The sequence below is a fragment of the Sturnira hondurensis genome, unplaced genomic scaffold (assembly GCF_014824575.4).
Source record: "Sturnira hondurensis isolate 20B ecotype Veracruz unplaced genomic scaffold, ASM1482457v3 Scaffold0007406, whole genome shotgun sequence".
Lineage (NCBI taxonomy): Eukaryota > Metazoa > Chordata > Mammalia > Chiroptera > Phyllostomidae > Sturnira > Sturnira hondurensis.
In genome coordinates this window covers 12,268,336-12,295,126 of record NW_028080037.1, presented here as the reverse complement: position 1 = coordinate 12,295,126, position 26,791 = coordinate 12,268,336, and the positions used below count along the sequence as shown (strand labels likewise).

Below are 26,791 nucleotides of genomic sequence, written 5' to 3'. Positions count from 1 at the left end.
GAGAGAGGGGAAGGAAGAGAGAAAGAGGGAGAGAAACATCAGTGTGTGGTTGCTTCTCACCCAGCCCCCCACTAGGGACCTGGCCTGCAACCCAAGCATGTGCCCAGACTGGGAATTGAACGGGTTCACAGCCCGCACTCAATCCAATGAGCTACACCAGCCGGGGCTGGTTTTGTTGTTGTTGTTTTGTTTTGAAGTCCTCTGGGTTCTGGGGAGGGCGTGGAACTCCAAATCCAGCTCCCTCTGCACGCAACCTGTGGAGACCTTTATGAGAATCTCAAATTGGAGCCACGGGGTGGGCTGCGTCACGTTTTCCTGCGTGTGGCATGCCTACTGTTTAATTCACGGTCTCGCCAGGCTGCTGGTCTCTCCCTTGTATATTATAGGTGACAACCCTACAATTCCCCACCACATTTCTTTAGGATTTTTAAAATGAGATGTTTTTGTCCTGGTTAACGCCCTCTGAGAGGTGAAGCTGAACTGTACACACCAGACGCCGCTTACTCGTGTTAACAACATCACCAGAATAGCCCAAACCTCAAACTGTGTGGTGGTGCTGGCTAAAAGAAATGATGAACAGATTTTCAAATGGACGTTAAAGCGCTCCTGTTCCCAGACAAATCTAGTTTCCACCACACGAGGGCGTCGTGTGCCCTTCGATAGCAGAAGCCTAGGGTTTACTCAGTCTCCCAGTAGGTCTCGAACTCTTCTGCTGGGATCTCGACCTGTCCACCAAGCACCCACGCTCTGTGCGGGGACCTGACACCTGTGACCCTGCTCGTTCTGATGACAACCCACTGAGGTCAGTTTCAGACAAGGACACTTGGCTCAAGAGGTCAACTGACTCAAGCCAGCTCACTTGGGCTGTGTGACCCCAAAGCCCACCCTTCTCCTGCCTAGTTTTCCTAGGGCAGAACATGCCGTGGGGTTCTGACTGCATGTCAGAAGCTCACCCGCGCCCTGAGCATGTGCGTAAAGATGGTGAACCAACAGGATGAGCCCAGTTCGTCCTTTCGGCCAACCCACCACCACACAGCGCGGCCCTCACCGGGCCTGTGCATCTGAGCCATCGCGGAGCCCGGTTTCATCGGTGCCGTGGGGGCGCGGCCCAGGCACTGGGGTTCTTTAGAAACGCCCCAGGGGTCTCCAATGTGTGCTCATGGGTGGGAACCACCATGAAGCGCTGTGCACTGGGCAAAGCAGTTTGCTAAAATTATTCTGAAGGATGCTTACACTCTTGTGAGAATGCGTCACTTCCCACCTCCAAAGAGCTCTTTTTTTTTTTTTTTTTATCTTTAGAGGGGAAGGGAAAGAGAGAGGGAGAGAAATTTCAATGTATGGTTGCCTCTGCCAAGGACACACAATGTAACGTGTGTCCCCTGCCGGGAACTGGCCTGCAACCCAGGCATATGCCCTGACTGGGAATCGAACCGCGATCCTCTGGTTCGCAAGCCCATGCTCAATCCGCTGAGCTACACCAGCCAGGGCCTCCAAAGAGCTCTTGAATCCCGCTTCCTCTCTGCCCCGCCCACCACTGCCCCACATCTGCCTTAGTCTGGGTCTCCATTCCCTCTCCCCAGGCCTCCCCATCAGTCTCCCTGCCTCTGGTCACTGCTGGGACCACTCCCCACATGGCTGCCAGAGGGGTCTTTCCAAGCAAAACTCCGACCCTCTCACTCTTCTTAAAACCCACCCATGACTTGCCGTTGCCCTTTGGACAAATTCCAAACCTCCTACCACATCACTCGCTTTGCCCCAGCCACACTGAACCAAAACTGCAGACCTCACCCTGTCCCTGCTGCCAGGAATGCCCTCACCAAGCATCTTTCCTTCACCTCCACTGGGCCTGGGAGCCTCTCTCAGGCAGCACCTCCTCTGGGAAGCCTGCCCTGATTCCGCCAGACTGAGCTAGGTGGCCCTCAGTGCTCCCCAGCCTCCGCCCTACTTCCCTAATCACACACGTATCGTGGATGGTGTGATAATTTGCTGTTTTCTTCTCTTCCTACACCACTCATTACCCAGGGACAGGGTCTTCTTTTTCATATGTAAATTATTCTTTCCAATTTTAAACAGATAATGCAATACTTTTTATTAAAAATGCAAACAGCCTGAAACAGAACTGTGCGGTTTGTTTCCGACCCACCCCTCCTAATTCCTTCCTCAAAGGCAATCTCTGATGTGCACTTAAGGGCCCTTCCAAAAATGTTCTAGGCATAGCCAGGTATGTATGTGTAGAAAAAGACCCTTTTTTTAAGAGATTTTATTTAACTATCCTTAGAGGGGAAGAGAAGGAGAGACATATCAGTGTATGGTTGCCTCTCATAAGTCCCCTGCCGGGAATCGGCCTGCAACCCAGGCATGTGCTCTGGCTGGGAATCGAACCGCGATCGTGTGGTTCGCAGGCCTGCACTCAATCCACTGAGCTATACACCAGCCAGGGCTAAAACAGACTTTTTTTTATTTTACACAAATGGTAGTGCGCTTCTCACACTTCTGCATCTTTTCATTTTCTGCTTGAGTGTATTTCTCCATTAACAATTCCTACACACCTGCCTCGTTGTTATGAACGGCTACTCAGTATTCTGTGTGTGGTGGTCCGTCATTTAGTCTTCTGTTGGTGCCTGTGTAAAGTGGTTTAATGCCAATGTCTGAATTAGCCTGGCATCTGGTACAGTTCTCGACTTACTTACTGGGGGCTTCGTGAATGCTTATGGAGAAGCTGGATGGATGGATGGGTGTGTTTGTGGGTAGGTGGGCAGCTGGGTGGTTGGGAGTAGGCATGGATGGGTGGGTGGATAGACAGATGGGTACACGGATGAGGAGTGGATAGAGATGTGTGGGTGTGTGGGTAGGAGGGTAGATGGATGCGTGGAGAAACAGAGGCTCAGAGAGGTGTGATGAATTGCCCCAGATAGCACAGCCAGGAAGCTGTAGGTTCAAGTCCTCATTCAGATGCTCTGCTCACCTCCGCCCCCCTCGGACCCCCACGCCACAGCTCTGACCACGCCTCTAACCTTTCCCACGTGTTATTCCTGGCTTTTGGCCACTTGAGACCACATAAAAATGCAGTTTTAGAACCTTGCTTTAAGTGTTATCCTCTCAAAACTAACTCTATTTATCATGGAACCCTCTTAAAGAGCCAAGCAAATGAGGAGGCAGCTCTTGATGATTTAGGCCCCTTGAATTTGGGGCAAGAGTGGAGACTCTGGGCCCTGGCTGAGTAGCCCAGTGATAAAGCATCATCTCAATACACCAAGGTTGCAGGTTCGATCCCTGGTCAGGGCACATACAAGCAGCAACCAATGAATGCATCAGTGAGTAAAACAGCAAATCAGTGTTTCTCTCTTTCCACCCAAGATTAGTAGTAATAATAATAATAATAAAGCTTTTTTTAAAAAAAAAAAGTGAGGACTCTGTGTCCAATCTTTTGACAGCACAGAAGACTTCTGGGTCCCACTGAGACTTGAACAGGCGTTCCAGCCCTAACCAGAGGATGGATGTGGGCCCCACCAACGGCTCCTTCTGGCCTGTCTGCTTGCTTGCTCCACCCTCCAAGATGACATCAGCCAGCTCCTCCAAAAGCCACCTCCCAGAGAAGACCACCTCCACACAGGGGGCAGCGCCCAGGACAGAGCAGTGTGAGCTCCGAGCACTGGAGTCGGACAGGGCGAGTTCAGAGGCTGGCTGCTACTGTGGGACCTTAAACAAAAGCCTCCAGCACCCCTCCTCCCAAGCCTCAGCTTATTCCTCTGCAGACGGGGAAAGGTAACAGTGCTACCCGGTCTGGTTGATGTGACAATCACCTGAGACCACGTGTATAAAGCACGTGACATGGGGAAAGCTCAGCATCCTCACGGCAGGTGACTAAGCTAAACTTCGGCCCCGCCTCCCAGGCCCAGTTGAAGACCCAGAAACGTAAAGTGATGTGTCCGAGCGCACGCAGCCGGGAATGGTGGAGGGGGGATTCTAGGCCAAGGCTACCACTGTATTCTCTCCCGCCATTACCACGGTTACTGTCAGGCCTGGCATTACCAGTATCACTACTAACTACTAGTAACTCCTGTCACTCTCACTGCTGTTCTCACTGCTGTTGTTACTGGTAGCAGTAGTGCCATGACTGTTTTTTAAATACTGCGACCTTCAAGCTGCCAACCTGGTTTTCTTTGCCATGGGGCCAGCCCTCCCGGCAAGGGCTCCAAAATTAAGCAAAGCTGTGGTCTCCCTGTACCCTTGAAGGAGACACACAGACATGACTTCTGTCACACATGGCTTGACAGGCAAGCTCTCTCCGCCGTACTGGGCCAACCACAGGGCACGGCTGTTCCCCAGGCCCGGCCTCAAATGCCGCCAGGGACACCCCACCCAGCTATCTTCGGAAAGGCCAGGCTGGACACTCCCACCGCTGGCCTCACTTCAGAGCGGCCAGCTCTCAGAATAACTCCGGCAGCCCACCCACACCCCACGGGGAGGGCACTTACTCCCATGGGGCTGTGGTACCATAGAGTTTCCAGGGGCCTCCCTTCCTGGCCCGGGGACCTTCCTGGCCAATGGGTCAAAGGCTGGGGCTGGACCCCCCTCCGCCCAAACCCCACATGCAGCACTGTGTCACTGCCCCCTTTTGTGCAGGACCTCAGGACGTCAGGGGACAGCCTCAGATGGGGGGCTCTGGGCTTGCGTTCTGGTCCCAGCTCAGCCAGGGTCTCTGCATGTGGCCGGAAGCAGGTGCTTCACTGCTTTAAGTTTCGATTTCCCCTTCTAGAAAATTGGCAGCATACTGTTTCCTACGTCATAGAACTATTGTGAGGACAACATGAATTATCAAATGCAGAGTAAAAAAAAAACAAAAAAACCCTGTGCTGAGTCAAAAAAAAAAAAAAAAGCACTGTGCCAGCACGGTGTCAGGCACATGGTAAGTACTCAATATATGTTAGCTTTCACCACCATCGCCATAGTGCTGTCTTGGTGATTGTCATCACCATCACCTCCACTGCCATCATCGCCACCATCACCACCACCATTGCTACAGGTCAGATTCCTCAGGAAGCCATCTCTGGGATGGGAGTCAGGTGTTTATTTGGGAGTGTCCCTGGGATCACACCTGGGGGGCAGGAGGGGAGGGTGGTTAACACAGAACTGGGCCAAGAGAGGAGATGGGCAGTGGCGGAGCCCCAACAAGAGACTCCGTGGCCCCATGGGGACCTCCACATCAGGCTAAGAGTTGTCCTACAGCTTACAGCCTCTAAAATGTATCCCACTATTGGCCTTGAGACTTCTTCTTCTCGCTCTCTCTCCAAAAGGAGACATGCACTTTACAAGAGGAGCCAAGAGCAAACATTACCACCAGTGAAGAAACCGTTAATGGTGGAATCCCATGCATCTGTTGGGCTTAGTATCTGAGGGTGGAGGAGCTCGGGGGCGGGGGGCGGGGGGAGGTTCTCACCCTGCCTTTGCCCTTCACCTGCAGAATCTTGCTCACTTTCCCAGAACAGCAGGGCCCCTGAGAACCATCTCCCTTGAAGTGGGTGCTCATCCATCCTAACCTCAAAGACTCGGGACAACGTGGCCCTGCTTTCTGGCAAGTTTTCTTGGGCGGCCACGGAGATCTGAGTCTCCTCTTGACCTTTCCCACTCTTTTCTAGGTCGCTGGACCAAAGGACAGGCAGCTCGTGCGGGCGAGTCAGTTTCTGGCTGAGCTCGCTGAGCTGACAGCCTCAGGGGAGGGAGCCTGAGTCAGGGCTGCCTGCCTTGAATGGTCCCTGGGCAGGCGTAGGCCTCTCTCACTTGTCCTTCTCTCGTGGACAACTTGAGAGGGTCCACCTCCAAGCCCTGCCAGGCCCAGACTCAGCCCACTCCACGCACTGGCCTCCCTGCCGCCCCCCCAGGCCCGCCAAGCTCATTCCCACCTCAGGGCCTTTGCACTTTCTGGGCCCTCTGCCCAGAGTCCTCTTCCCCAGAGCTTCACAAAGCTGCCTCCTCTACTCAGGTCTCGCCTGAAACGTCATGTCCCCAGACAGGCTACCCCGTCCAGCCCGGCTTAAACGGAGACCCACGACCACCCACCGGGTTATCACACTGATTGTTTCCTTCTCGGCACGTAGCACTCTGGGTTTGCGCTGCTCAGGGAGAGTGGGTCTGAGGGTTCACCGTGGAACCTCTGGGGTGCTCCCGAAGGCTTGCTCTGGCCAGGGGCCTGCCCCCCGCAGTGGGCGCCCTGGGGAAAGTGGGGAGGCAAGAGACCAGTTCCTTACTCCCTGGGCAAACCTTTCTCCCTCTCTGTATTTGTCATTTATCTGCAAAACGAGGGATCAGACCCAATGAATCCATATTCCTTTCCAGCTCAAACAAAAAAATCCCACCAACTTAAACAACTTCACATTTTAGCCAATACCCAGCTCACGCCAGAACGTGATTCATCTCTGCCGATTCTGCTTAGCAACCAGCCCTTCTTCCCATACCCTGAACCAACTTCCCCCCAAGAAAAATTCCTCCCCCACCACACGTCCTCCCAGCCTCCCCATGCCTGCCCACCCCCCACCCCCCCCACCCCCCGCTCCAGGATCCCGGAGAGGAATGCAAGGCTTCAAGATCCCCCCCTGTTTGTCTGCCACCAACATTTTAACGCAACCTCAGAATGTCTCCGGCTATGTCTGGAACAAGTAGGGGGGGGCGGGGCTGCTCCCCACCCCACCCCCGGGATTAGTACCGGAAACAGCAGCAGAAGCCGAGCAGGCGGAAAGCGCTGACCCAGCACGAGGAGATCGTTTCTATTCTGATGCCTCACCCTCGTCTGGCGTCCAGCTCCCCAGGCCTTGAAAAGTGTCTGCACTGTGGGGAGAGAGAAGAGACCGGTTAAGCGAACAATAGGGAGGGAAGTCCTGTGCTTCGGACAAAAGCAGCTCGTTCAGATTTCCTAGGAATGTTTTCATCTCGTTCCTCAAAACTGTCTCATCTTAGTCAATACTGGAAAGAATTTGCTAAACTTCAGTACGTATTTGCAACGCAAAATCTCGGCAATCCGAGAATAGAAAGCCATGAATTTCCTTAATGTGAGAAAGGAGAGTTACCAGAAAATGACGGCAACATCGTGGCCACTGGAAAATTTTGGAGGCCTTCTCGCTAAGATCAGAGACCAGGCAAGAATGTCTATTCCCACCATCACCACCACCATCACCATCACTAACACCACCACCACCTTCTCCACCACCGTTACCACCTCCACTATCACTACCCCAACCACCATCACCACCACCACGATCACATCACCTCCATCACCACCACTACCACCACCTCCATCACCACCCCCTCTACCACCTCCACCCGTCACATTGAATTAGAAGTTCCAGCCATTGCAATGAAACACACAAAACACCAGTGAGGAGCATCGACAGGAAGCTGGGAACAGTCACTCTTGGAGGCTCTGACCACCTGCCTCTCCAGAGATTCTCCCGGAATGAGCACTGACAAGTCAGCGGGCCTGGAGTGGAGACTGGCCTCAGCCGTTCCCTTCCTGGGTGACTCTGGGTCTTGGTTTTCCCATGTGTAGCTCGACTGGTAGGACTATACCAATTATTTGCAAACTATGCACCACCGAGCCCTAGGGGCCCCTGGCGGGGGGCAAAGGAGGAAACAGAGACCCCTGGGCACCCACACGCCCTTCCAGGATGCAGCTCGACTTTCCTTCAGCTTATGTAAGCAAATAAGTTTATCAGAACAAAGGGTTCTGTGTCTCACAATCCCTGACAGCCAGCAGACACCCAAGGAACCCTGACAGGGACTAAGGACAGACACGGTGATTCACAGAGAAACTCCGTCAGGAAAAGGCCTGTCTCACCGGCAACCACGGCACCATCCCTGAAGCAGTAACGCTGTGCCGTGTCTCCCCTCTTAGCAAAAAAGGCTCAAAACTAGCAGAGCTGCCTTCCAGAGGGGAGCACTTGCCCGGACAACGAGCCTCTCACTGACGCCCTCCTCCCTCCGTCTCCAGAGGACAAAACACGAGAAGCACCGGGTGCAGAGCCCCAGGTCCCGCTCCATGGGTGTGAAGTCCCCGGGGTGAGAACACCACCTGTCGCCCCGTCATCAGCCCAGCCCAGACGTGGTTCTGTGTGTTGGCCGCCCACTGGGCTCTGTCGGCCGATGGGAGGAAAGCCCAGGCTGGCGGGACGGGGGCTCCTTCAGAAGGAAGCAGCGGGAAAAGCACCTGAATCAAGATGAGTGGGGACCATCCCAAGAAACACATCTGGGTACGAAAAAAGAAAAAAAACTAGCAGTGTTATTAAGGATATGGGAAAATGGGAGCATGCTCAGACCAAGATGGGCATGGAAATGGGAGACGCACGTTGGAAGTCATTTGGCAGCATCTCTGAAAGTGCCGCTCGTGTCCCCTGTGAGTGGCAAGCCCGCCAGGAGGACCTAGGAGCATGCCATGAGTCTGCAAAGACGTGTGTGTGCAGGGTGTCCTTGAACCTGTGGGATGACGCAAAGGCCCTCCAGCTCTGCCATCTGTGACCTCCCTCCATGACCTCGCCCAACGCCAGCTCTGGCCCCCCGTGCACCCCACCCCCCAAGTCTGAACTGGCTCCACTCCCAAGATGCCCGGAGCCCAGGTGAGCTGAGGTCTGGGCTCCTACTTCAAACAGGGGACTTTCGTGTGTGAGTCCATTGCGTCACAGCTGCCCCCCTGAGCTCAAAGCTCTTTTCCCCTCCCAAGAGGCGGACTACACCCCACAAGGAGGCTGAGCCACCAGGCCAAACCTCGCACCTGAAACCTCTCCCCAACTCACCAGCTACGTCACCTCACTTCTATGGAGCTGCATTTGTCAACAATTCACTGGGCAGAAATGGTTCTGTCATCGGTAAAATGACTGCATGTGAAGCCAACGTGGGAAAAGCAAATTGGAAGATATTGATTCTATTTATGTTCCAGACCCTCGCTCCAAAGCGAATTCGGGGTACCCCCTCACTAGAGAAGACCGCCGTCACTTACACCATCCCGCACTATGGGCACATGGGCGCCTCCCTTTTTCTCACTCATCAAAACAACAGTGGCACAGACATCCCTCTCCACCCATCTCCAGGTGACACACAGCCGTTCGTAGGTAGGTTCCAGAAAAGAATTTCTGGGGCAGAGGGCAAGGAAATCTACAACGTTAGTGGGTGGCTGCCACAGGACCCTCCGAAAGGGGCCACTTCTCTCTTAACTCCTGTCTGCTCAAAACCAGACAGCGCAAAGATCGAATCTGGACAAAGACAACATGCTCTTATCTTAGGAGAGGTCATGAGAAAAATTCCAAAGTGGCTCTAACGGGCTCTCCCACAGCTGGCCCAGTCCCCCCGCCAGGGCTCCGCCGCAGGCCGGGCTTGGGGAGTTCGTCTTTGAGCCGGCTCGTTTCTTGGGTTAGGTAGCAGAAAGGACTTCCTGGTAGTGCAAGGTTGCTGATGCTGGCAACATGACAGAAGAACCTGGGCAGTCTCTTCCGAAGGTCTCTTAAAGTGGGGGAGCTTGAGCTCTCTGGGAGGAATTAAAGGGGGAAGAAGCAGCAGGTTCTCCCAAGACCTTCACATCCAAGAACCAAGCGATTCCTTTAATTTAGGGAAAATTGCAGCCTGCAGGTCTTTTCCCCAGGTGCTAATGCCTCAGACGGGTCACAGAGTTGGAGGCGCACCAGCTGGCTGGAATTAGGAGCAAACCTCCTTCTCCCGTGTCAGAGACGGGGCTGAGGCCCGAGTGACTTGCTCAGGCAGCAGACCGCAGGGGAGAGACAGAGCCGGGCCTCCACTACGGGGCTCCAGACCCCAGGCCAGTGCCTTCCCAGAACCTCCCAACCCCACGCTCACACCTCCAGTGAACCCCAGGGCTGTGGCTTGAACTCCAGGCCCTGTGGACTCTCAAGGTCTCTCCTGCACGCAGCATTTTGGGAAAGGCCAAGGGCGTTGGAGTCCAACAGACTGGCTTGGTCTTTCACCAGCCATGTGACCTCCAGCCGCCTGTGGGGTCGTGGTGCACAGGGCATGGTCCTGAACAGCGAGGGCACCCCGAGTTGCCTGCCTGGCGGAGTACGCGCATGCGCTGCTTGTGAACCGGAACCGCCTGACCCCGCGGTTGGGGTGTGGTCAAAGCCCCCTGTGCAGCCTTTCTGCTCTCAGACCACGCGGCACGCACCATCTTGCCGCGTGAGGACATTCCTGGGCCGGCTGAGCTGTGGGACCACGCGCAAGGTTGGACACATTGGCCTTGGGCCCCGTCCAGTCCCCTACCCTGTGTCCCTGCATTTATTCATTCTCATTCATTCAGGAATGGGATTGCAGGCGGTGCGGAGCAGTGGCCGTGGAAACCAACAGCCCCAGGAAGTTCAAAGCCTGGTTCAAGGCACTTTGTGGCTATGTGACCTTGGGCGAGACACTTTACCTCTCTGAGCTTCTGTGCGCTCCTCTGTGGAAAGTAGATGATACCCGTGCCCCGCTCCACTGTGTGGGGACCCAGTGTGTAGAAAATACTCAGGGCTATGCCTGCTACCCATACCTACACACTGGGCACTCAAGAACCAGAGGGCTCGGGGGTTTCCTAGAGCCTGTCCGTGTGGCAACCTTTCCCAGGACAGGCGCAGAGATGTCCAGCTCCCCAGTGTCACCCTTCCCCTCTGGGCCTCATTCAAGGGAGCTCAACACTCCCTGCTAAGCACTCATTGAGCACCTGCTGAGTACCCAGCTCCATGCCGGGCCACAGGGCCTGGAGGAGAAGCCACACCACGCCTGACCTCAGCACTGCCCATGACACCTTCTTTGGAGCTTCCCGACGGTAGGAGCGATGAGGACAATCAGAAGAGCTGGGAAAAACGGAGCTCTTTCCCCATCTCGGGCCCTGGGCCACGCTCCCCTGAGCCTTGCGGCGTAGCAGGCCTAGTGGTGTTGCAGGTGAAGCACCGTGGCTCCTAGAGGGGCAGAAGGTGCTCACTGTCACTCGGCCTGGAAAGTGGAATTCCGACTCTGGAATTCGAACACCAGCCTTTCGGGTCGCAGGCACCTTACACCCTTCCTCCACTGTGCCTGGAGGACTTTTGTGCCCTCATCGGTGCCGACAGGAATCTGGTCTGTTTTCTGGATGGGAATACGGCAGAGAAAGGGAGGGAGGGCTGCACTAGGTTACCTGGCCACTAATCTCACTGGATCCCACTCACCTCTCCCACTGCTTAGAAACAGTCCTGGCTCCTGCCCCCTGGAATCCAAGTCCCTGGGCCCCCCAGCCCTGGTTGCCAGACACGTGTCTAGCTAGGCTAGCCCAGACAACGTCTAAGCCCTGACTGGGGTCACCACGCCCCAGAGGGAGACAGAGAACAGCTGCGTCATGACCCCTGGCTTCCTCTGGGCGCCAAACCGCTGCAGAGGGGCACAGGGGATGGGGGTCTTTACATCACCATCCTCTGTGCCCCTCTGCATGAGCCTGTCTCTCTCCTCTGGCCACACCCTTCACCCCTCCCTGAAGGTCACAGGACTTCCCTGGCTCCTGGTGTTGCTCTGGTTTCGCTTCTAGGACCATCTGCTTTAACCCCCAAGAACAGATGTTAGAATTTTAGAACAGAACAGGCTCTAAAATGTTAAGCATTTAAGAATCACTGATCTCATGATTCTGAAACTTCTAAACCTAGACCTAGAGAAAGAGACAGCTCACAGAACAGCCAGACATTTAGAGACAGAAGTTCCCTCCCTTTCTCATCTTTGGGCACCGCACTTCACAGTTTACAGCTAACAGAAGCTCACGTTCATTAACACCAATGGGGGTTGGGGGGACTGTCCTGAGCACCCGAAGTGAACAAACTCTGCTTCCACCAACCCTCCAAAGTAGGTACCACCGTTATTCCCATTTCACAGATGAGAACACTGAGGCCCAGAGAGGGTGAGTGACTTGCCCAAGATCACACAGCTGAGAAAGTTCCAACCCAGGTCCTATGAAACCTGCACCCTTAACCGGCATGCTACACCACCCTGCACACTGGGAAGTACATTTGCATTCTGTTGACCTCTCAGCATTCCTGGGGGGTGGGGGTGGGGTACAAGGCAAGGACTGTGGTCCCGGCTTTGCAAGGGAGGAACCCATAGCTCAGAGAAGTAAGCTGACTTGCCCGAAGACATACAGCTTAGAAGGACCTAGTTGGGTCTCCCAGTTCCTTATGTCCATGTCCCACTATCTCCTCCTCCCCTTGCTGTCCCCAGCCATCAACCCCTTGGCAATCCCAGTCTCTCCTTTACCCCTCTCCAGACCTGGCAGCCAAGTCAGGCTCCCCGAACCCTAAGGGAGAGGTCCCAGGTGGCTGCCCTAAGACCTGGACCCTCCAGCTTGCCAGGGCACCCCAAGGAGTCCCTTCAGGGCCCCACTGCGGGGCAGGATGCCTGTGCTGGGCACCACAGAGGCCTCTGGCATCAGGGACGCTGGCAAGAGCAGATTTATGAGCAGGGCTATTTTATACTTTGCAGCTGCTGCCATAAACCCTGGACTGGCCCGGGAGGGGGAGCAGCTGCGGGGAAAGCTCCTGGGCCCTGGAGCCAGGGCCAGATCCTTCCTGCTATTTCTGAGCAGCCAGAGGGGCCCTGCAGCGAAAACCTCCGGAAAAAAGGGCAAACCCCCACCCCACTCCAGACAGGCCCGGTCCTTCCCCCACACAAGACGAAGAGCCGGGATGAAGCAGCCCAGAGCTGGACACAGCACCAGGCTGCCCATTGGACAGCCCGATTCTCACCAGCTCTAGACACGTCCCAGCTCCTGTCTGGTCCTCAGACGCCCTCTTAAATATCGAGGGGCTGGGGTCAATTAGGGGTTCTGACCTGTAGAGGTTCCCTAAGGTCAGTTAGCTCGAGCATTTCCACTATTTAAGGTTCTCTGTTCCAACTACTGGCTGTGTGACTTTGGACAAGTTACTTGACCTCTCTGGTTCTCTGTTTTCCTCACCCATACAATGGGAAGAGATAATGACCGTCTCATTAACAAGGGTGAGAGGAAGAAGTAACATAACATCAGTAGCTCGCAGCAGATTTATTTGCAATAGCCCAAAACTGGAAACAGCCCCAGTGACCATCAGCCGTTGAACGGACAGACAAATTGTAATATAGCCATACAAGGAAATACTACCCAGCAATGACAAAGAGTGAAATACTGATACCAACAACAACATAAATAAATCTCAAAACAGGAATGCCAAGTGAAAGAAGCCAGACCTACAGAATACACACTGTACGGTACCATTTATGTAAAATTCCAGAAAATAAAAACGAATCGCAGTGACAGGAAGCAGATGGCCAGTTGCCTGGGGGCGGGGGCCTGGGGGGTGGAGAGGAGCAGTAAGGAGGCTTTCCCCGGGGCACCGAGAACCTTCATGGCGATGGCTCTGTGGGTGTACACGTACGTATGTCGATCATTACGTTGCACACTCAAATGTGCGCATCGAGTGTGCGTCCATTACACCTCAGCAAACCTACAGGCAGTAGCGCCCCCTACATGCACGATGGCCTGTTTGCAAATGGCGGCTCTTCGCGGTATGAATCTCATGGCTGCACCAAAATGATTCTTTGTGGAAGTCATCTTCTCCGCTGGAATATAGCCTCAGCTGTTTTGCTAATGGTGCGTTCCCCATCCCTGGCACTTAGTAGGTGCTCGATAAATAGTTGTGGTTGGAAAACGAAGCGTCTATGGCCCTGCTACTTGCTCCCAGGCCACCTTCGAACTCAGTAGGTGAACTAACCCCGAGCAGGGTAGACTCAAGGATTCCGAGTCCCTGTGAATGAGAAACAGGCAGGCCAGTCCCACAGCACGGGGCAGTCACTGTCTGCACCCCAGGGGGGCAGGATGGGGTCAAAACAAAGAATCGGGACCCGTGATGAAATGCAGTGGACATTTGTCCCCCACCCCACTGTCAAGAGAGGAGTTGGGGCCACACACAAGGCCGTGGTGAGGGGGTGGGGAGGGTTACACGTGGTTGCGGACAGGCTGGCGCACGTACCGTGAGCACCTGCTGTGCCAAGTGCTGGGGAGACGGTGGAGCGCAGTGCCCCAGGCCCCTTTCCTTGTGGGCTTTGCATCCTGGTGGTGACAGTTGTCCAGTGGTAACAGGGTGACAGTTGCCCAGCCCAAGGCTCAGACACTCTGACTTAATTGGTCTGGGTGGGGTCTGGGAGTCAGAATTTTTCTTTTAGAGAGAGAGGGGAAGGGAGGGAGAAAAAGAGGGCGAGAAACACTGATGTACATGCAAAAGACGCATGACTGCCTTCTGGACCTGTAACCCAAGCCTGTGCCCTGACTGGGAATCGAACCGGCGACCTTTCAGTGTGTGGGGGCCGATGCCCAGCCAACTGAGCCACACCGGCCTGGCGGGGAGCCAGGACTCTTTTAAAGCTACCAGGTCATTCCATTGTGCAAGTGGAGACCCCTCCCGGTGGAGGGGTCCAAACATAGAACCATCTCTAGGTACACATAGAAACGGTGGTCCAGGGAGGTGAGATGAGTTGGCACACAGCCAGGAAAGGGTGGAGCCATCATTGACCCAGGCATCTCACTGTGGGGGGGCCCATCCACCTTAATCACCCCAGAGGGCGGAAGGTGCAGAGCCACCCACTGGGGACTCGTGAGCTCCATCCCTCCTGCTCTCGCCCCAGACAGAACTCCCAGCCACTAAGGCTGACCAGAGTGGGGTACAGGGAAGGGGGCTTGTCAGCACCCACCCTGCCACACACCCCCAAAAGCCCCCATGTCCACACTGAGCTGGGGCCCCTGTCTGGGGGCGGTTTTGCTCACTCTCTCTTTCCCCCTTCATGGTGACAGCTGGCCCAGCCCAGGGACAGGCTTCCAGGCCTTCCAGGTTGGGGGCAGCTGTGCGGTTTTACAAGCCCTGGGACAGTGGGGGCCTGTTCAGGACTTGGCAGGTCTCTGGATCCCTTGGAACAGGGAACCCCTAGCACCCCCTTAAGCCCCACTGTCCCCCCTGGCCCAGCCACAGCCACAGCTAAACACGCCCCCCAACCACTGTCCCCCTCGGTGGCTCACTCCCCTCCGGTGCCCAGACGAACAAGTGCCCTTAAAAGGCTCTTCCTGGGTAATTTCACTGCAGACTGAAAGGGCCCTACGCAGGAGTGGGGCCCTGCTGTCCCCTCCCCCCAAAGCTTCGTTCCTTCATTCACTCATTCATTTGGAAAACAGTAGTAGAGCCCAGTGCAGGATTCAGACTCGGACTCGGGAGTCAGACGCAGGGCTGGCGTCCTGGCTGTGTGACCAGGGCAAATGACTTCACTTCTCTGGGCCTCAGTTTTTCCATCCATGACACTGGGAATAATAATAGTGCCCGTCTCGTTGGGGCAGGAGTCTCAAAGACTTCATGCTGTCCAGTGCTTAGAGCAGTGCCTGGCACATGGCAGGTGCTCAATGACTGTGCGCAGTCATTATTATCCCTGGGGGAGGGGCTATCAGGGAGGACTCCCTGGAGGAGGGACATCTAGGCCATAAGCTAAAGAGTCAGAGGGAGTTAGCAAGGAAAAGCTCAGAGGTGAGGGAGAGGTGGACTCCTGCACTGGCACTCAGACCACAGTTCCAAGGACACCGGCTGTGGCAGGGGCCCAGGGGAGCCACCAACCAGAAAACAGCTGCTGAGGAAATGCCCCCCTACCTGCCCCAGAATCTCTGATGTCTGCTCCTGTCTTCCTTGGGTTTCCCCGTCCTGGGGCAGCATAATGCCCTTCCCAGCCACAGCCCCGCAGGAGCCCCGGAGCCAGCGGAGAGCTTGTCACACCCAGAGAGGTTGAGTGGCGCGTTCAGAGCCACACAGCGTCCCGTCCCGGTGTTCGGTGAGGGTATTGGATGCTCCCTGTGTTCTTGGGCGGAGCCGGTCTGGGCTCGGAGGGGGCGGGCCCTTCCCCACTGAGTGGGACAGAGGCGGTTGTGTGCTGCGAAGCCCAAACAAACCCCAGCCCCCTCCGGATGGACGTGGGGTGGAAGGAGGAGAGGGGTGGCAGGGGGTTACCCTCCCTGCCCCCACCGCCTCGGGGATCCAGCACGCACTGGGTCCAGCCGCATCTGGATTCCAGCTGGCAGCGCCGGGACAGTGGCCGCAGAAACTTGCCATCAAAGGCAAGGAGGAGCCTGCTGGTGAGGAGACAAAGGCCAGGGCTGCCTCCAGCCCCAGGCACCCATGAGGGAGTGGGTGCAGAGACCGCCCCATCCTCAGCCACGCTGCAGGGGCCCTGGATGGAAGCCTCAGCTGGGGGCCCCTCCACGGCCCTGGCTCCTCGGGGACACAGGGAGTGGGTGGTTCCCCTGTGGCCACAGCGAGTAGCAGAGCCACCCTGGATTGTGGCGGGGTTGCCCCAAGTCAGGGCTGGAGCCCAGTCTTGGGGACGCGAATTACCACCCCCACTCCCCTGAGACATCCGTCCGTCCGGATTTCAGCCCCTAGGGCCTGCATGACGTGTCTCTCCAGAAAGTTGCCCCACCTCCATGGAACAGCCCAGGGGAAATGCCCCCATCTTCCCGGGAGCTCACTCCCCCTTCAGTAAACCAGTGAGACTCAGGACAGGATAAAGGTTTATTGTGCTGGTTCCTTATAGCTCAGCACCGGGGGAAGGCGGGGAGCTGCGCAGAGGCGGCGTGGCCCCCGACTGAGGGATGGGGAAGAGGACTCCCTCAGAGCCTCCCCAAGTCAGGACGGAGCTCAGGCTCCCTGGTCAAGGACTAAAGAACAGGGTGGACATAGGCTGCCGGACACCAGTGTGCAAGCAGGGGGCCAGGGGACCAGCACCCCGCTGCTCCAGGCCGGGCGTCAGAAACCCTGCGCCCCTCCCTCAGGCTCCCTGAGAGTACACTGTCCCCATGCTCACCCCAGGGCTCGGGGGCCGCTAGGGGATTCTGACCAAAAGGTGCGATTCCTTCGCCCTGTCCCTACGGCCATGGCAGGATGAGAGGCAGTACTTGAGGGGCCCAGGCCCTCACAGCCCGCACCCTGGACCAGCAGACACTGGGGGCACCTTTGGGAGAGCAATAACTTCCAAAGTGTGCTTTGCAGCGTTTTACACTGTAGCTGCTAAAAAAAAAAAAATACTGCACGGTCAAAAGCATTTTGGGAAGGGCTAAGTGAAACCAGATTCCACAGCCCTTTGCTGCAGGACTTGCGAGAGCCCCGGGCGCTCCGGGGGCGGGGGGGGGGGGGGGGGGGGNCCCCCAGGAAAGAATGAAGGCGCGGGGCGTCCAGCTGCAGTGCTTCTGCACCTCTCCCTGGACTCCAAAATCTTTTTTTCCACAGGGGACCCCAGGGGACCCGGTTTGGGAAACGCTCAGGGAAGGCCCTGTTGTGAGCAGGGCAGGGGCCCCTCAGAGAAGCCACTTGATGAATCAGGCCCATTTCTGCACCCCCCCCCATGAGGGCACCAGCCCCGGGCGCGTCTGTGTCCCCCATATAAAGTCTTCCACCGCTGCTCGCTGCTCCTTCATCTGCTTTCCTTCGCTACCTGGGTGAAAAGCACTGCCATTGGCCCTGCCCAGAGGAGCTGTGCTTGGGGATGGAGCCCTTTGGGGCGGCAGGGGCAAACGTTCTGGAACTTGGCGGGACTCCCGGGGTGGACCGGCGGAGACCAGTGTCCCTGCCCACTGTAGGATTGGGACACACTGGGATTTGCAGCTGGGGGTGGGCAAGGAGGGGGCTTCGGGGAGCATTAAGGGCCTTTCTATGCCCAGGGACCCCTAGGGATCCGATAGTCAGGGCCACAGCTCTGGGGGCCCGTTAGACACTAGGGGTGGCACTGCCACATGCGCGGGGGCTTTCTGGGGGGCCAGCTGGGTCCCCTGCTTCCTGGGCCAATGAGGAAGCCTCTTCTGGCTCCCCAGGGCCCTCACTGGCCCCAGCAGCCCCCTCTGCCGGCACTGAGCACAGGGCCTCCTCTGACGCCTGTGGGGTCTCCGTCGGGGCCCCATGGCCCTGGGCCTCTGAGTGCCCCTCCTGGCCACCTGCCTCCTCTTCCTCTGCCTTGCCCTCCGTCATCCTGGCTCCGTCTCCACTGCCCGGGGCCACCCTGGTGGGAGACTTGAGGTTCTGGGTGGCGGCAAGGATGTCCGCCTGGAGCTGCTGGGAGGAATCCAGGGCCTCCTCGGGCCGGCCGTCAGGAGCCCTGTCAGGGACCTCGCTGAAGGCCTGGGGGCCCCCCGCCCGGTCCCTCTGGTCCACGTACTTCTTTTTGGGGAAAGATGAGGGGTAGTAGGCTGAGGCCTTGTGCTTCTGGCGGGTGATGAGGGCGGCGCAGACGATGAACATGACCAGGAACACCAGGGAGCCCACCACGGCGATGAGCATCACGTACTGGCGGAAGAAGTCCACGATGCCGTCCAGGAAGTTGGTGGGCGGCTTGGGGCCCGCCAGGGGCGTGGGCTGGGGCCCCACCGACGTGGGGCTGAGGGCTGGGGTCTGGGGTGGCGGGAGGCTCGGCGAGGAGGCCGAAGAGCCGTCAGCCTCCCCACTGCCCCCCAGGTCCTCCGGGAAGGTGTCCTGCAGGGACACAGAGTGGACCACCGCAGGCAGGACCCTCGGGAGTAGCAGCAGAGACACAAAGAGGCTGGAGGCCGTGGCAGAAAGCATGTTTCCCGGAACCTACGGGGAAGCAAGGCAGGAGAGAGGTCAGGGAGGGACTCTGGGGTCTCAGGGGACCCTGAGGAGGCGCAGGAAACACGCAATGTATTCTAGCAAGTCACCCCCTTCCCCAGGCCTGAGCCTCCCCACCATACAATGGACCCTATGCTTTCACAGGTGGGGTTCACAACTCTCTCCTCCGCTTCACTTTGAGACCCTGGAGAACAGGGGCTGAATCTTCTTTATCTTGGCATCCTCAGATATACAGTTAGTGCTCCATGCATGTATCTTGAATGATTTGACTGAATCAATAATAATCATTTACCCTTTTCCTGCTTGCACTGTGCCAGGTACTATTTTAAGTTTTTCGCATGGAATTTCTCATTGAATCTTGAGAGCCACCCAATGGGGGAGGTCCTATTATTGTCCCCATTTTCCAGGTATGGAAACTGAGGCTCAGAGGGGTTCAGTGACTTGCAGAGAAAGAGCAGGCTTTGAAGATGGTGGGGCTGAGTAAGTGAGAAACCAAGTCATTGTCAGCTGAGCACCCTCCTGTGGGGAGCTTCTCCAGCAGCCCCCAGCCTCTCTGTGGTCCCCTTCCCTTCTCCAGAAGATTCCGGGGTCTCAAAGCCTGCCCATTTTCCGAGCCCCACAGAGGCCTGCCTGCAAGGAACATGCTGGGGGCATCTGCCCCATGGCTGACCTCACCTCAAGGCCCAAAGCGAGACCTCGAGGCCACAGGGGGACCCGCCCCCCAGGCCTGAGACAAAGCTGGAGCCCGCTGGAGCCCGAGTCCCACCACCAAATGGGAACTAGCTGTACCCTGCCCCTCTCTGTTGGAAAGTTGCTCCCAATGTGAACCCCCAGACCCGATCTGGCCCAGAGAGCCGGCTGACTGATAAATTCCTCATGGCCCAGGTTTATGGAAGAGCCTGGCTTCTAACACATGAACCCTCCTGGCCACTCTGAGTGGGCCTAGAGCTCTGATGAACCCAGGGACCGCTTCCTGTGCCCCGCCCTGGTCACCTACTGAGAACCCCATCCTGACCCAGGGGAGGGCCCAGGACCCCGACAACTGGATGAGGTTGGGGGCTCCGAGACAGAAAGGCCTTAGGGTCCCAGTCTGAGGCCCTCTCTCAGGGGACTGAGATGGGGAGACTGAGGCCCAGAGAAGGCAAGGGGGAGGCCCAAAGCCACACAGCAGGCTCTGGGCTGGAGAAGGAGGCCAGGTGTCCAGCTCCTCGACTGCAGTCGCCCCTGAGTGCCTTGGCCTGGAGCCTGCTGCATGCAACGGGCAACTCTGGGGACTCGGGGGTTGAGGCAGGGGTGGCGCTAGGTCACTGAGTGACTTGTTCCAAGTGCCCCAGGGCCTCCCAACCAAAGTGCCATGGATTGAACTGATCTGTACCGACATGAATTCGAACAAACGGGCTCAGATGGCAAGAACAGAAGATAATTCAGGACATAAAAAGAGGCAACCTCTTTTTTTCTTTTTAATCTTCACCCAAGGATATATTTTATTGATTTTAGAGAGATTAGAAGAGAGACAGAGAGACAGAGAGGCAGAGAGAGGGGGAGACAGAGGGAGAGAGAGCAAGAGAACTATCTACCAGCTGCCCCCTGCACACGCCCTGTCTGGGAATCGAACCTGCAGCCTTCTGGAGCACGGGATGATGTCCCAACCAACCAAGCCACCCGGCCAGGGCTCAGGGGCTCATTTTTAGTGAGCTGGCTGCTGTCCCCTCATCTCAGGCCACTCATCTGAGCCCCTCCCCCCCGAGGGTGCCGCCCTGCAGAAGCCCCGGCACTGGCTCTATCACCGTTTTCAATTTTTCAGACGAGGAACCGACGTTCAGAGACGGACAGTGATTTGCTCAAGGACACACAGACTGTGAGTGTCAGAGCTGGGATTTGAACCAACTGTGTGACACCAAGAGTCTCTCTCTCTCTCTGTCCCCTCCCCCCCACCCCTTCCTTCCCTCCTGCCCTTCCTCACCCTCTTGCCCAGGGCTGGCCTCACCCCCCGGGTTGATGTCACTTGTCAGCTGGAAAAAAGATTTGAGGTGCCATGTGAACTGCAGGAGCCCTCCCGGCCCCCCTCTCTCTGGCATTGTTGGCAAAGTTTCCACAGACAGCTTTGATCTGGGGGTCTTTGCCTCACGGGTCCTCAACCTTGCCTTCTGCCTCCAGTCCAGCCTCAGGAGAGGCCTTTCCCGGTGGCAGCTGAAGCTTCTCATGGCCAACTGTGACCAGTGGTGGCTGAGAAGGGGGCTTTCCCAAGGGGTCAACTGGGAAGTTCCCTGCCGGCGGCAGGGTGTGGAGGCTGGGGAGGCCGGTATTCGAGTCCTGGACCCATCTCGGCCCAAGTCTTTGGTCTGGCCCTTCTGGGCCTCAGTCTCCCCACCTGTAAATTGGGGACATGCTGGGGAGGGGACCCCCGGTCCTGCCTGGTACAGAGTGGCTGCTCACAGAGGAAGCATCTTCCCACCAAAGCCAACAGGTGAGCCCCCACCGGATGTGTACATTCGGTCAGCATCCCCCCGGCCCCCGCCGCCTCCAGCTTTCTCACCTCATTGGGTGGAATCTCTTCAACTCTGATCACACATATACACATGCACACATACATGCACAGCAGACAGCTGGACAGAGAAAAGGGCCCCTTGCCCTTGAAGCTTCAGGGCGAGGGGACAGAGGATAAAGAAAGATGGCACACAAACAATCTCTGGCTCCTAAAGACCAAGACCCTGACTCTCAGAGTCCCCCACACCCCACACCCCCTCCCGGCTCCCCAGAAAACGTGCAGGCAAAGTGAGGGAGCTGGCCAGGCCCCGCGGGAGACGGCGGTGTGACCCTGAATGGCCAGCCCCTTGCCTTCCCTGGGCCTCAGTTTCCCCAGCTGTAGGATGGGCACACTAGCCCTGCCCCTCCTCCTTTCCAGGACTAACTCTTCCAGGACTCGGGAACCCACAGACCGCTAAGAGCTGGCCTCAGGCCACCCCTTTCGTTTCTCCCAGAGGCAGCTGGGCTGAGTCAGGGACGGCCTGCTCAGGGTCGCACAGCCTGTCATCGTGGGGTCCTGAACGGGACCCTGAACAGAGAGGCCGCTCAGAATGCCCTGCACAGGAAGTCCTGTGTGTCTCCTCCGGGCCTCGGTCTCCACGTCTACACAGTGGGGATGGGGGCCGCCCCCTGGGCTGGTGTCAGGATGAGAAACAGCAGGGCCCGGAGCACGGCGGGTGTTGACTGGTGGGCACCAGGTGACGGTCCAGGACTCCCCCCCTGGGGCAGGGCCTCTCTTTAGGGCCCATCTCACTCGGGGGCGTTGTTGTACCACGTAACAGTCCCAGATGAGGTCAGGAATGTGCAGATGACACAAAATCCACCCCTAAAACCTGAGTACCCCGAGTCCCAAGGCTGAGGGGCCGCAGCAGCCGCTCCACCCCCACCCGGAGACTGGTAGCCAAGGGGGCAGGGCTGCCCACGAAAACCTGGCTTCAATTAGTGGCCTTGGGGGGGGAGGGGGCCCGGCTGAAGCCCTGCACCCCCTGCTCGGGGCAGCCGAGGACAGGGATCTGGGTCCCTTGGAGGGCAGGCCTGGGAGGGATGGGGGTCCCGAGGGCTCAAAATACACACACACACACAAAGAGCAGCAGCGGTGTAGACACACAACACACATAGGCACACACAACATACAGACACAACATCCAAACACCCCAGAGGGTGCCCACGGCACTGACACCCAGGCCACGGACACGGACACACAGTGGCCAGTTCCCCGACCACACGTGCATCCATGCAACCCCAGTCACACTGTGGACCCCCCCCCCCACAGGACAGGACAGTCCCGGGCCACACCGCCCTCCCGCTGAAAGTGACCACCCCAGAGTCCACTTTCAAGAATGACACGTCCCCCTAAAGGAAGGCCTCCCTGGCACCCAGACAACACTCAGGCACACAGGGCCATTGACGGTGCCCACACAGTCCGCCCCTCACCCTCGGCACACATCACACGTACACAGCACCCAGCACACCCTCGAAACTCACACACACTTAGAGACGCTCCCCCAGAGCTCTCCCACCGGCCCAGGACCTAAACAGCAAGGCGCCCCCAGGCTCCCCAGACAGAGGAGGGGACCCCAGGACTCACCAGTCCCTCCACACACGGGCCTGGTGCTCCCGCCAGGTGGAGTGAGAGAGAGAGTCGGTGCCGTGCCCGGCGCTGCTCTGGGCTGGCCGCCCCGCCCTCCTCCCGCCCCCTCCCTCCCTCCCTCCCTGGCTGCAGGGCCAGCTTGATTTCATTAAGGGGTTTGGGGTGGGGACAGGGGGAGGGGGGTGGGGCCGTGCTGGGCCACACACATCCCGCCTCCGCTCCCACCCCAGCAGGCGCCCCCTCGGAAGCTTGGGGAAGCCCAGATGGGGCACTTCCTCCCTGACCACAGGTCCCCAGGGTAGGCTGCAGCACACAGACAGACAGACAGGCTTGTCCCACAGTGCCCCCCCAAAACAGCAAGGTGGGGCCCTACCCTCTTTCCAAAGAAGAACAGGTCAGGAAGGCTCGGGGTACCCTAGAAGTGAGGAAGAAAGTGCCCGGTCCTTGGTCCCCACTGTGACCCAGGTTTTTCAGGGCTCAGGGTGCAGAGTGGAAGCCGGGGTGCGTGTGAGACCCAGCATCGGTGGCGGCCTGCCGGAGGGTCCAGGGCTGAGGCAGAGAGCAAGTTCTGGTACCCACTGCGCCGCCCTAGTCGGGCCCCTGCCTCCTCCAAGCCCCAGCTTCCCCACCAGCAAGGGTGGGCAGCAAGCAAGCTTTCTGGGCCTTCTCTGGCTCTGATGGGGCCTTCTAGATTAGTGGCCTCACTCTACCCCAGGGGTGTGGCCAGCGTAGGTGGCGGGGAGCAGCCAGCGCAGGGGCTGTGGCCCTAAGGCACAGATGGGGACACTGATGAGTCCCAGGGGCTCAACCAGGGGACCGAAGCAGTGGGTAGTGGCTCTGAAACTGGGCCCTCTGGCTGGCCCGAGGAATCCAGTGGGTCGGTGGCCCCTGCATCGTTCACACACTCATTCATCCCTTCAGCGAAGGAATGTTCTAGGTGTCCTCCACGAATTCCTACAGCGCACCAGGCGCCGCGCCAAGCAGGCTTCAGAGGCGAATCAGACTCAGCCCAGCGCCCTGGGAGCTCGAAGACTTCCACGGAGAAGGACACGTACAAAAATTACTCTTTCGCAAAACAAAAAAATGGGCTTGTGGCAGGAGAGCGGTCAGGCCCCAGAGGGGCCTGGGGCTCAGGGGCCCCAGAGCCAAGAGAGGCCCACAGAGAGAGAGGCAGGGACATGGTCCCAGAGGACTTGGCTGTGAACGGGCGCAGTGTGACCGGGAGCAGGCCCGAGAGGCGCTGCAGGTGGAAGACGCTGTGTGCGCAGGGGCAGAGCGGCTGCAGTGTAACCAGGGCTGGGCGAGTCCGCAGGAGCCCGGCTGAGGTCTCAGAACGCCGTTCACCCAGCCTAAGACAGAGCCCGTTCTGTGCTCCCACTTTGGGGACAGAGCAGCTCCCACAAGGACTAGGGGACCCAGAGGCAGAGAGACCCGCGTTCAAACCCTGCCCCACAGGGAGCCTCTGAGGAGGGGGATGGAGGGCGTGGCCAGAGACCTGGTGGTGGGTTTATCACCACGCCGCAACCAATCAATCATCACGCACCTATCAGCTTCAAACAACACACATTTATTCTCCCACAGTTCTTTTTCTGAAATGTATTTTATTGTTATTCTATTGCAGTTGTCCCAGTTTTTGCCCCTTTGCTCTCCCCCATCCAATTCCCCCACCCTCCCACCCCGGCCCCGGCTCCCACAGTCAGTCCCCACCCTGTTGCCCATGTCTGTGGGTCATTCATGCATGTTCTTTAATCAGTCCCCACCCCTTCTTTCCGCCCTTACCCCTCAGTCTGTCCCATGGCCCCATGCTTGTAGTTCTGCTTTCCTCATTAGTTTATTTTTGTTCATTAGGTTCCTCTTTATAGAGGAGATCATGGGGTATTTGTCTCTGCCTGGCTTATTTCACTTAGCACCACATTCTCCAGGTCCACCCACGCCGTCACGAAGGGTAGGGGCTCCTCCTTCCTTTCTGCTGCGTGGTATTCCACTGTGTGAATGCGCCACCGTTTTTTGATCCACTCATTTCCTGACGGGCACTTAGACTGTTTCCAGCACTTGGCTATTGGAAATAACGCTGCTGTGAACGTAGGGGTGCATGGGTTCTTTTGAATTGGTGTTTTGCGATTCTTTGAGTATGATAATCCCAGCAGTGGAATCACTGGGTTGTAGGGAAGATCCATTTTAAGTTTTTTGAGGACACTCCATACTGCTTTCCACAGCGGCTGCCACAGTCTGCATTCAAACCAGCAGCACCAGGATCCCCCATTCCTCCTCGTCCTCACCGGCACTTGTTGGTTGACTGATTGATTGATTTTCGTGGTCGTTCAGTTACAGCTGTCCCCATTTCCCTCCCCCATTGCTCTCTCTCCTACCGTCTGGCAGCCGGACGTCGACGATGGCCAACAGCAAGGTGTCAGTATCGCTGCATTGGTCCCGGCATCTTCGGGGGCAGAGTCCGCCTCTTTGCCTTTTTTCTTTTAAATCCCCACCTGAGGACATATTTTTCATTGCTGTTATTTTTAGTTTTTAAAGATTGTATTTATTTCTTTTTAGAGAGGGGGGAGGAAGGGAGAGAGGGAGAGAAACATCAATGTGTGGTTGCCTCTCACACGCCTTCTACTGGGGACCTGGCCTGCAACCCAGGCATGTGCCCTGACTGGGAATTGAACTAGCGACCCTTTGGTTCACAGACCGGTGCTCAATCCACTGAGCCACACCAGCCAGGGCCTGTTTTTCATTGCCTTTAGAGAGAGAAAAAGGGAGAGAGAGAGAAACACTGATGTGTGGTAGACACATGGATGTTTGCCTTCTGTACATGCTGGGACCAGGGATCGCATACGCCTGGACCAGGAATCAAAGCCACGGCCCTTAAGTTACGGGAGGACGCTCCTGCCAATGGAGCCACTCTGGCCAGTGCTGTTTCTTTGTCTTTTTAAGCTTCTAGAAACCACCTGCATTCTTCAGCTCACAGGCCTCTTCCTCTGCCTCACAGCTGGCTGCTGGGGCCCGTGTTCCTGTTACTCTGCCACCTCTGGTTCCCTCTTCTAATCCCCTTTCCACTTCCAAGGTCCCTCGGGATGACATTGGCCCACTCCAACCATCCAGGACAGTCACCCCGTCTAAGGACCTCAATGTAATGCCACCTGCAAATAAACCCTTTTTGCCACGTAAGGTGATGTATTCACACTCCCAGGTTCCAGGGACTAAACCTCTCTGGGGGAGAGGGAGCATTCTGTCCCCCACACTGTGGTCGAATACTGTTACTCGTTCCCTGGGGAGCCAGAATCGTCCACCCTCCAGACACTGGGGTTCCTCCTCCCATCCAGCCTTCCCCTGCGCAGGCTCTGTAAGTGCTTTGGGACAGGTGGAAGATTAAGGGAAGCCCATCTGACAGGTGCAGAAACTGAGGCTGGCGGCAGGGTGACCTACTGAGTTCCGACAGTGTGGCGAGGATCATACCTCCTTCTTCCTCCACCAGCCCCTGGGTCTTACGTGGAAGTGAAACTCCAGGCCAGTGACCCCCACTGCCAGGGGCTCTGCCCCACGCAAGGGCTGTCTGACTGTGTCAACGGGCACACCCTCCTTCAGCCAACCCACAGTCCCAACCTGCCACCTGAGGCCAGAACAGCAAGCACATGGGACCCCGACGGAAGCAGAAAAAACCCGGGAGCACCAGCCCCAGCTCCCTCATCCCAATGGGGGTGGGGGTACAGGACTGATCACTGCCCCTCTCTGGGCTGCCGCTAAATGCGGGGTTGTCTTACCCCGGGCCCGCCAGCAAGAAGCTTCCCACACGCTGACATTCTACATTTTCTTCATCCTGCGATCATTTCTTTCAGCATTTACTTTGCAGCCAGCCCAGAATCAGGCCCTGGGGGACGGTGATGAGCGAACAAAGGCACGGAGTTTACAGAGTAGAGGGGAGACCTGTTGTAAGTAAGAAAACAAACGAGTGAATATCTCACCGCAAACCGGGCTAAGAGTTGGGATGAGACGTCTTGGGGACCAAGGGAGGCTAGTCTCGGGGCGGGCGGTGGGGCTGGATTGGTCC

The 26,791-nt window shown here is 57.1% G+C and overlaps 1 protein-coding gene across 1 annotated transcript; it reads right to left on the bottom strand.

The window, feature by feature from the left end:
* Positions 1-17,513: 17,513 nt before the first annotated feature.
* Positions 17,514-22,819, bottom strand: TMEM119 (transmembrane protein 119). Its single transcript, XM_037052349.1, has 2 exons — positions 22,741-22,819; positions 17,514-18,614 (listed from the first exon to the last, which is right to left on the bottom strand). The coding sequence occupies exon 2, from the start codon at positions 18,600-18,602 to the stop codon at positions 17,754-17,756; it is 849 nt and encodes a 282-aa protein (XP_036908244.1). The 5' UTR covers positions 18,603-18,614; positions 22,741-22,819; the 3' UTR covers positions 17,514-17,753.
* Between the last annotated feature and the right edge of the window lie 3,972 nt (positions 22,820-26,791).